This window comes from Struthio camelus, chromosome 1 (assembly GCF_040807025.1).
Source record: "Struthio camelus isolate bStrCam1 chromosome 1, bStrCam1.hap1, whole genome shotgun sequence".
Lineage (NCBI taxonomy): Eukaryota > Metazoa > Chordata > Aves > Struthioniformes > Struthionidae > Struthio > Struthio camelus.
In genome coordinates, this window is record NC_090942.1 from 53,948,275 (window position 1) to 53,959,106 (window position 10,832).

General features: G+C 39.0%; 1 protein-coding gene across 1 annotated transcript; it reads left to right on the forward strand.

Annotated features, from left to right (window-relative positions):
• Nucleotides 1–1,200: 1,200 nt before the first annotated feature.
• ACTR6 (actin related protein 6) lies at nt 1,201–9,518 on the forward strand. Its single transcript, XM_068938658.1, has 11 exons — nt 1,201–1,658; nt 2,268–2,385; nt 2,836–2,904; nt 4,152–4,275; nt 4,972–5,107; nt 5,204–5,260; nt 6,015–6,113; nt 6,293–6,371; nt 7,045–7,216; nt 8,153–8,291; nt 9,098–9,518. The coding sequence occupies exons 1-11, from the start codon at nt 1,591–1,593 to the stop codon at nt 9,225–9,227; spliced, it is 1,191 nt and encodes a 396-aa protein (XP_068794759.1). The 5' UTR covers nt 1,201–1,590; the 3' UTR covers nt 9,228–9,518.
• Nucleotides 9,519–10,832: the final 1,314 nt, after the last annotated feature.

Here is a 10,832-nt window from a genome sequence, read left to right on the forward strand (position 1 = left end):
AGTGATTAAAGTAACATGATTTTAAGAGTAATATTATTTATGTACAAAGAGTTTCACTGTAACATTGTGAATACTTAAAGCATTTATCACAATTGTATCATTTGTATCTTTTGAGTTTTCACAAAAACAAAATCTTACTATTATGCTACCCATTGACAGGTATAGAAAGAAAACAACCAACACTTTGGAGTGTTATTTAAAAGAATCCAGAAACTCCTGAACTGGAAAATAGGCTTCTGATAATTCCTGTGACCTCTCTTCAAGAACCAGAGAACATATCTGCTAGAGCAAGGATTAAGGATGCTGTCATTAAGATACTGACAAGCACATAACGAGGATTGATCTAAAAACAGATTGTCATGCATTCTGCTGAAAATCCTGGCTTATGGAAAGACATTTGATATTTGTTAGGATAAAGAGTAATCATATAGAATAACAGTTATTTTTAAGGGCTGATATTTCCAAGAAAGCCAATTATATGAAAAGATAACAGACTGTAATGCCTTTCCTACTTTATTGGTAACAACAAAGATGCTTGTGATGGTAAGTAAAACATATAAATAAAGCAAAAATCATCATAAAGGCATGTGATATTTGGCACAGATTTCACTAAAACAAAAGCTGGTGACAGAAAATATTAATAGCACTCTTTCTTATACTACTTGGAATAAAAGGGAGATTAATTATAGCAAGCCTAGAAGAACAGCAGTAAAGTAAAACAATAACGCTGGAATTTAAAAATAAGAGTCTTCGTCCTTTTCTGTAAAATTCTTACATAGAAAAGGCCTGTGCTGCTTGCTTAATCTCCATGTAAAGTGATTTTCACAAATCACATTTTCTCCCGGATGTTCTCGTTTCCTGTACGACACCAACAGCTTTGCTTAACCGCCTTAGAAAACCACGAGGTGACCTGGAGCCAACCCACGGCGCAATAAACGTTGTCAGAAGCAGCTGTTAACAATTCCGCGCCCGAGAGACGGCCTCACGCGCCCGCGAGCTCGCCCGTTAACGGCTCCTTAACGGCTCTCCGCTGGCGAGCGTCGTCCCGCCGGCGGGCGCCCCCTACCCTCGTGCTCCCACAAAGCCCCGCCCGCAGCCCAGCCGCGCCGCTGCCGGCGGGCGCATGCGCAGGGCGCCGCGCCGCGCCGCGCCGCACGGCCGGCCGGGCGCTGCCGCCTGCGGCCGCTAGGGGGAGGCGCCGCCCGCGCAGAGGCGCGGTGCCCCCTCCCTCCCCCACCCCCCGCCAGGGCAGGCGCAGGCGCACTGAGGCCGGTGGGAAGGAGGCCGGAGCAGGCGTTCGGCAACCCGACGCCGTGTTCCCCTCCCCCGCCTTCTCTTTGGCAACAGCTTCCAGGTCACGCCCAACCAATCGCCTGGTCCCCGCAGTACCGCCCGCGACACCGGCACCACGTCAGCGGCCAGCGTCTTGTGCCGGAGGCGGGTGCTCCGCCGAAGGCGGTTCCTTGCGGCACTCCCGAGTCCCATCAGGCAAAGCGTGCGTCGCCCGCTTGCACTCTATGGTAACCATAGAGATCCACGGAGGTGGCGGATCAATACTGGGACGGCGGCGGCCGTGGCGCCGTGGGGAACATGGCGACGCTGGTGCTGGATAACGGCGCCTACAACGCCAAGATCGGCTACAGCCACGCGCACGTCAGGTGAAGGCGCGGCAGGGGGCGGAACGGGCGAGTGTCGCCTTCATCTCTCCCCATGCACCCTTGTGCCGCACCCGCCCTGCCGTGACTCCCCGCCGGCGGTTCCGCGCACGGGAGGCCGCGCGTCACCTTCCCCCCCAACCCCACAACCGCCGGCCGGGCCGCGAGCGCGCCTGCGCCCGCCACGGAGCGTGGCGCGCGCCTGGCTCCGCCCCCTGCGGCGGCGCTGGGCCCCGCCCCCTGCGGCGCGTGCCCGTCCCGCCGGCCGCGCGGCCGTTCAACCGTCAGCGCCGCCTCCGCGGCGGCGGCGGGGTTGGGGGTGGGGTAACGGCTTTCGTCTCCCTCGGCGCGTCCTGCCTGGCCGAGGGCGGGTGCTCGCCCCCGCCGGTGGTGGTGCCTTGGCCCGGGGAAGCCTCCGAGGCTCTGTGCAGTAGCCGTGTCCTCGCCGGTGACGCTGCGGCGGGGCGCGGGGCTTATTAGGTGCCGGGCCGCGGTCGGGGCTGAAGCCAGATGCGCTTGAAAGCGCGAGGTCAGGTTTATTTGTCCGGAGTGTGTGTCCGGAGCGGGCTCCCCCGCCCCCCGGCTTACAGCGGACTTGCCCATCTTTTCCAGCGTTATTCCCAACTGTCAGTTCAGATCAAAGACTGCGCGCTTGAAAACCTTTACAGCCAACCAACTGGATGAAATTAAAGATCCGTCTGGCCTTTTTTATATTCTCCCTTTTCAGAAAGTAAGTAAGCTATCCTGGGTTTAACAGTAGAGCGTGTTGTTCATTGGTGTTTTAAGGAATATATTTTTCATAATGTATGCCACAGTTTGAGGGCTATATACAGTACTGTACAAGGATCAAGTTCAGCAGTGTGAACTTCAGAACTAACAATGCTTCCATAACCTGCCAAGCAGAAAAATATGTATAGGAAAAAGGATTTATATCGCTTCTGTAACATAGTAACTAAAACATTGATGGGGAATATTAATTGCGTAACATTCTTTATCCACTTGCCTACCTAACATGTGCTCATTAGTATAGAATTGGGAGAGTCTAGATTTTATTCCTTAATTTCCTTATACTACCAATCTATGACTTGTCATTTTTAGATTTCTAGTAACTGTTAACAAAAGTGCAATTGTATTTTCCAAATAACGTTTGGGTTTTTTTGTTTTTTCCAATTTGTTGCAGGGTTACTTGGTGAACTGGGATGTCCAGAGACAGGTTTGGGATTATCTTTTTGGAAAAGAAATGTACCAGGTAAGAAATGTTTTTATTGTAGATTTGTACAGACCAAATACTGACTAATAGAAATCAGTATAACAGATACTGAATAGATGGAACTATTGAGCTTACTGTTCTTTTTGAAAGAAACTTACATTATAATGCAGTTTGTTTGCTTTTTTACTGACTTTGAGCTCTGGTGTAGCAATTTGGAATGAATATAAAGTTCTTCAGTTTTGTGTGTTCGTAGCTGAAGTACATGTGTTAAGGTTTAAATGCGTGTCAATATAATTAGGAAATCAAGTTAGTAATATACAGTGTATTCAGAGATCAAACAATGAATAAAACATAATGTTTTGGAATTTAATTTTTCTTGTTTACCGCACCAACTGGACTTAGCCCAAGAAGTGTAGTGAAGTTCTTTCCTAGGAAGAAGGAGTTTAAAGTTAGTTACTTCCAAAGTATTTCTTTCTAACACCTAAGAGGCAGAATGGCAATGAGCGAAAGTAATCCTCAAGATACCTTTGTATATATTCGAATATCGTGACTATGTTGGCTTTTGATATTGAACTTTCAGTTTTAATTTAGTTTATTGAACTTTTCAGACTTAGTTTAGTCATGTTTTCAAGAATTTTTTTTTTTTAAATTCTACTTCATGAGTGAAGACTACAGAGTGATACTGTTGAGAGTACTTCTAGGGCCAGATTCAGTTGTGATGAAAACATACTGATGAAGTTCTTTCTAAGGGAGTTTGAGATACCAGTAACCAGAGTCTTTCGGAGTAACCAGAAAGTCCAGGATGTTATGCAGGCCTTATTAGAAGTCATTGAGAGTTTTGTTAGTGATTTTTACTTTACTCAGGATATCACCTTTAATAGAAAAATAATGTCTTGATGCAAGTGCCAAGCTGTTAGAGATTTATTTATCTTTCTGTCATTGTTAGGATTACAGTATCTTATGTATATTTGGTTTTTCTTTATTGGTATCCCTTTGAAATGTTGCATTAAAATCTGGAAGGATGGTAGCATTAAAAACAGGCGCAGAGTGCTTATGAAAATATTTGTTTTTATTATATTTTAGCCCATTAATGTGATACAGTTGTATCACTGCTCATATAGTCTTAAAAAAAAAAAGTAAACCTTTAAGTCTAGCTTCTATAAATAGATATGGCAAGTGGTACTCAGGTATTCAAATTTTCATGCTCCTTAATTGCTGCAATATATGGTAGTATGGTATTCACTTTAATTTTTGTGTAATGGCACACTTAATGTATTTTTCCATAGGTGGATTTTGTAGATACCAATATTATTATCACTGAACCTTATTTTAACTTCAGTTCAATACAAGAATCTATGAATGAAATTTTATTTGAAGAATACCAATTCCAAGCAGTTCTCAGAGTAAATGGTGAGTATGTTTCCGTCTATTTAATATTCAAGTTTAACTGATATCTATAAAAACATAGTAAAGAAATCCCTTCATTTCCTTTCCTGGTCCTCTCTAGCTTAATTAAATATTTTTATATAAATTTCCCCTATATTCCCATACTGCTGTCTGAAAGTATGATGGTATAAGTTAAAGGATAACTGAGGAGAGACAGGAGGACAGAGCTATTGGATGGATTGTGAGTTGCCATAGCATTTGAAAAAGTCTTTCAAAGATTTGCATGAAGATTTTGACAACCGTCCTTTTTTTTTCTTTTGAACTAACAAATGTTATGTAGCATTACTATAATAAAATACATTGTACCCTATAGAGCGTATGAGAATAACATCATAACAACCCTTCTGAAAGATATCTGGACATAGATACCTCTTAAGATAACTTTGATAAATTGGGGTGTGCTCAGTCTGCTTGGACTTTAGGAGAGGAAACCAAACATGGACTGGAACTTTTGAAAGAAAATAGAGGTGGAGAATACACGATACCTAATTTTGTCCACTGTCAGAACTAACTCATCTGGCTCTAGTATTCCATTTTGAAATCTTTGAAGTCTGCCAAAAGCAGATGAAATTATAAAGTAAAGATTCTTTCATATCAATATAAATTCTGAAAATGAATATTCATATAAAGAGGGAAATAATTTTTTTTTTTTTATTTCAGCTGGTGCTCTTAGCGCACATAGGTATTTCCGTGATAATCCATCTGAGCTATGTTGTATCATTGTGGATAGTGGATACTCTTTTACACACATTGTACCTTATTGTAGAAGTAAAAAGAAGAAAGAGGCAATTATCAGGTAAACTGTATCGTTTATTTTCTAGGATTTTTTTTTTTGCTACGCCTTAAGTAAGTTAACAATGACAAAATTTCTTGTGGTGTTCTTTTTTGGTAGGATCAATGTTGGAGGAAAACTTTTAACCAACCATTTAAAGGAGATCATCTCTTACAGGTAGAGCATGCTGATCATCATCTTGAGACCTGATATGAAATGAGCCAGAAGTTTGTGGAGATATTCTTATCAATTCTGTAAATTTTAGATTAAATCCTGTTTAAAGGAGAGAGGAATTTTTTTCTATTAGAATCTGCTAGCTGACAATTTAAGCTATCATTTTTAGAACTAGTGGCCCACTTCATCAAAGTACCAGGACTTTTGAAGTTGCTGGTTCATCCACATTCCACATGCTCACAACTATATGTCCTTACATTTTTTTTTTGAGAACTCTCAGTAGTAGATCATCAGCCAATTTGCTAACTGTCAATAAGTTATACAGTTTGATTCTACTCATACCACAAATAAAAGTGAATAGAATCGGTTTTCTTTAGAATCCTTCATCTTGGACCCTGTTTCTAGGTAAAGATCTTTGCTAGTAGAACTAATTACAGGGTTATGTCTATGGCTCTTAGGAAGATAGCTCAAAGCTATTAAACAATAATTCATTACTGAAATACAGCATAAAGGGTTCATCACATTTTCAAAATGTTTGGGCAAGGGCATGTAAATGTTCGTATCTACTGAACTGTGACATAGGAAGCTATTAAAATCACTTTTACATGCTAGGAACGCTTTTCTGAATTGCATTAAGTTTTAGATACTAACATAGTAGCTTTCTGCGATTTGAAAACTATGGTTGTCCATCGCCAGCAGAAAACAGTATAGCTAATGCTAAGACTTAGTCTCAGATTGCTATTTATCTTTTGCACAGGCAGCTACATGTTATGGATGAAACACATGTAATTAATCAAGTGAAAGAAGATGTGTGTTATGTGTCTCAAGACTTTTACAAGGACATGGAGATTGCCAAGTATGTATGCAATGCTATTACATACAAGAGAGGTTACTTCTGAATGATATGGTGCCCAAAAAAAAAAAATCAAATTTCGATTAGAAAAAATATCCAGTTAAGTCAAAGGAATTCTTGTCAGAGTAAAGCTGTTGGGATTTGGAATTTGTTTTTAACTCTTTTCCGTTCTTCTCTTTCAGATTGAAAGGAGAGGAAAACACTGTAATGGTAGATTATGTTTTGCCAGACTTCAGCACAATCAAAAAAGGATTTTGTAAGGTAACGAAGGGATTTTTGAAATTTCTTTGGGCATTTTTCTCCTGTAAGAGTCTACTAGAGAGAACAGATTTTCTTTTTTTTTCATGATGCTGCATTGTACCTTCCTTGTGTGCTATGCATTAATGGGTTCAAAACACTTGAGCAGAGGCTCCTGAATTGTATTAATTTTCAATGTAAAACCTTTGAAGTAGCTCAGATGCTTTTAGAAAAAGTGTGATTTGAAAAATGAACAGTGCCATAGGCTCAGTATTACTCCTTCCTTCCTTCCTTCTTATTCTGGTGGGAAAGTGGCAAATTTATCATCCGTTTTTGGTGACCTGTCTGTCAAATTGTTACATTCCTGTTTCTTATGAAGATTCTGTATGGTCTGTAACTGCTGCTGAAATACTCAAAACGGAGTATTTCACAAAACAGAGGAATGTTTTTATTTAGTTTGCATTCTGCCTGAAATTTCTTGACTTATAGCAATTCACATCTATAAGGATGTTAATTTGTAGTATAGTTTTTATTCAGATGTAATCCTGAAGCCAAGTTCTGATTCCCATATATTTCAGCTAAAGCGACTTGCTTGTTATATTGCCTTTGGTTCAAATTCTATTTTAGTAAGTGAACATAGTTGCTGTACTTCTGGTATTTCCTTAAACAGTGGTTACTATTCATGTCTTCACTTTAGCCAAGGGAAGAAATGGTGTTAAGTGGAAAATACAAGACTGGTGAGCAAATACTTCGTCTAACAAATGAAAGATTTGCAGTTCCAGAAATACTCTTTCATCCTTCAGATATTGGCATTCAAGAGATGGGAATTCCTGAAGCCATTGTCCATTCTATTCAGAACTTACCTGAAGGTATAAGTTCAAAGTATTTTGAAGAGGGGGGTGGGAGTGTGTGTGCTTTTAAACTAAAGCATCCAAAGTGTCTTATTCTCACTAGGTCAGTTATTAAATTGTAGAGACCTGTTCTAAATGCTGGCATGTGTTGTATAGCCTGAGAAATGATTATTGCCTACAAGATTCCCTATTATGCAAACAGAGGTTTCCTGGTGCTTGGTTAGTTTTGTTTTGTTTTTTAAATTATTGTAGACTGAATTCTTCCTAAGCTTTTTTAATGCAACCTGAATACCTTTGATTCTGGGATGTACTTGAACTTAGTTGTGTTTTAAAATACCTTTCTTGATCACTGGAAGAAAAAAAAAAATTCAAACTGATTAAAATATATAGTCAATTAAGCATGAGATTTTAGCAACAAAGTCTGAAACCTCTCTGACTTTTTTCAGCAATAATACTAATGCTTTCATGTTAAAGACTATATAAATGTAATTTTAATAGTTACATGGAAAATTTACATAGGTGTTATGATATTATATAAGCACTATTACCCTGAGGCTATGAAATGATAGAATTTCAAAAGTAGTACAAAATCAAAATCTCTTCTGAAGTGGGATTGTCTAGTGGCAGGTATGAAATCTAACCTAGAAGCCTAAAGAAAATGTTATCCAAGCCAAACTAAAAAAAAAAAAAAAAATCACAAAAAACAGAGGGTAGGGTGACTGATCACTTTCATGTATTTCTTACTAAAATTATTTAATTGTTGTGATTGTCAGATGACTAGAGCATTCTTATATGCATTTAGGCGACCCGTAGCTATTCATTTACTAGTGTTTTGCTTCATATAAAAGCTATGTGTATTTTTATTCCTTTTCTAATTTGTAACAAAATTGGGGGAAATAACTTTAATCTGTAAATACATATGTCATCTCTAAATATAGATTATTTATTTTAAAGAAATGCAGCCTCATTTCTTCAAGAATATAGTTCTGACTGGAGGAAACACTCTTTTCCCGGGCTTCCGAGATCGGGTCTATTCTGAAGTTCGATGTCTTACTCCAACCGATTATGATGTTTCTGTTATTCTTCCTGAAAAGTAAGTCCTAAACAGTATAGAACAAGCTTTGTCCTTCTAACAGAACAAACTATGAAGTATGATTTTTTTTTTTTGCACTGATTGAAATGATACTTTAAGTATTAAAGATTAAGTCAAAGTGGTACCAGAAGGATGGTTTTAATCAGTGTATTTTCAGACACACTTAACAGATTAGAGACCACCTGCTTATGTTTTATTTTGCCTAATAAGCCTGATCCGAAAACACTTATACAAATAGATCAAGACGACTGTCATTAAATGAAGCAGATGCTTAAGTATTCAAGAGCAGAGCTTAATCTTTTTCTAAGAAAAACTTCAGTATACAAATGCTATTATACAGCACTATTAATGAAACCACTTCTGGGATTTGGAAAGGGCAATAGCTATGCAAAGTGAGAACAGTCAAGACAATAAAAGTAGTTGTTGACAATATTGAAATATGACACACAATCTATAAACTAATTATCTGTATTATATATTATAAACTATGAATATACTTATAAAGTATTATTAAAGAGTAAAATTAAATAGGTGGTTCAAAATGTCGTAATTTCATCCCCTCTCCTTTTGTCTATCTCTATAAAAAGAGACCAGTCAGTCCGGCTAAGATTTGAAACTTTGTCTCAAAACTGTTCTGGAGTTGGATGGTTTGATGTAGCAATCAAAAAAGTTATCTGGAAACATTTCTTTATGTTGTTAGTGTATCTTATTAATGGGTGTGGCTAAATGAATGTCTTGAAATGATCACTGCATATTTTCATTTTAAATGAATTTTCAGAAGATTAATAGCTTTGTTCATTTTTCAGTCCTATTACTTATTCTTGGGAAGGTGGGAAGCTCATTTCTGAAAATGATGATTTTGAAGATATGGTAGTAACTAGAGAAGATTATGAAGAACATGGACACAATATCTGTGAAGAGAAGTTTGATATATAGCATAATTGGATGTATTATTTCATTGTTTCAGTCGGAATGAAACTTTTTGAACTACAGACTACTTTCTGTAGGTTAGGATTGTGTTTTAACTTTCCTTCCTATACTTAATGCATTTGGAAAATATTCTTTTTCGTAATTGAATAAAATGTTACAAGCCTAATACTATGAAATGGGTGCATTATCAGTTTGTTGCATATTCATCTTTTACTGACAGCTTCATTGTATTCTTATTGCAAAAGAACTCCTTAAGAGCATGAAATAATAAAAATATCGAATGCTTGTTTTTACTGATGTGATAACTGTCTTGATTTCTTCTCACTATGTATTAAATTTTAGATTTTTCAACATGAATAGTATTCAGTGACTTGCACATGCAACTGAATCTTGCACAGGGTGGATAAGGGACAGGTAGGTGGCAACACAGAAGCTAACCAGATGCAGCTCGTGGCCAGAGGAGCATTGCCCTTTTAGTCAGACTGCTCTGCAATTTGCAGAGAAGCAATGACCATCAGCAATGTCCTAGTTCCAGCTGAAGTCTCACATGCTCCTCCTCCTGCCTTATGTAAAAGCAGTACACTTACCTGACTTGGAACAAAGAACAGTGCTTTAGGCAGTTGTTGATGGCATAGATTAAGCAGAGGTGTCAGTGAATTTCCTGCCCTTCTAGTGGTCTTTGGCAAGGTCCAAGGAAACACTGAAACATTGTCAGATACTCTTCTCTTCTGAAAGCTATCCTTCATGATGATCTGCAGTCCCAGAGTGCAGACACCCAACTGGGTGACGTGATCAGTTGTTTGCTTCCCCCAACAAGAAGCTCAAGACATCCAGGGATAAGGATGCATCTGCCACACTACCCACAAAGTTCAGTTGTTTTCCTGGTCTTCAAGTGTTATATAACACCTTGTATAGGTCCTCTTGCAAATAGCTGTCATACAGTTGGCAGTCTCCTGATACTGTCCCTGGGTCATCCTGCTAGCTGTTTTACAGCCCCAAACCAGTGTTGTTTCCTGACAGCTCCAGCAGGCACACTGTTGGATCTTCTAGGGTGCCCAATAGATTGATACTGCCATTGGAGAGAGCATTAGAAAGGTTGAGGAGCATAAAAGAAAAAGAGCAGAAAAGAAGTGGGAAGAGAGGGACAATTTAGAAGAGGGGGGGAAAAAAGGATTCAGAAGGAAGTTCCACAAGGAGCATGGGAACAGATGGTAGGGCAAGTAACAGGAAAAGGGTATCAGGGCAGGGCAGATCCTAGTGGAAAACAAAGCAGCAAATTGCAGAACAAGATAATCCCATAAAAAGGTTTTTTACCCTTAATATAATACTTTTAGAAGGCATTCATATATTACATATATAGGAGACATTGCTGTGTATGTTAAGTTATATATAGAAAGCAAGCCTACAACTGTCAGTATAACTGACGTTAAAATGGTCATAAAACATCGAAGAAAAATAAGGAATAAGACAAGAAAGCTGGCCAGTTTGATTACCAATTGCTAATAGATATGCTTGTTTTGTACAGAATAATTGCTTGCTACTAGGAGATGCATTTATTTCCCTTACATTAAGCGAAATTCTGTATTGGTAAGATGCCATTGCCTTAAATGA

Excerpts from the sequence above, each read along its gene's own strand:
- ACTR6 (XM_068938658.1), top strand. The coding sequence starts at position 1,591 with ATGGCGACGCTGGTGCTGGATAACGGCGCCTACAACGCCAAGATCGGC. Across the intron at positions 5,261-6,014 it reads AAGGAGATCATCTCTTACAG|GCAGCTACATGTTATGGATG; the intron begins GTAGAGCATGCT and ends TCTTTTGCACAG. Across the intron at positions 7,217-8,152 it reads TATTCAGAACTTACCTGAAG|AAATGCAGCCTCATTTCTTC; the intron begins GTATAAGTTCAA and ends TTTATTTTAAAG.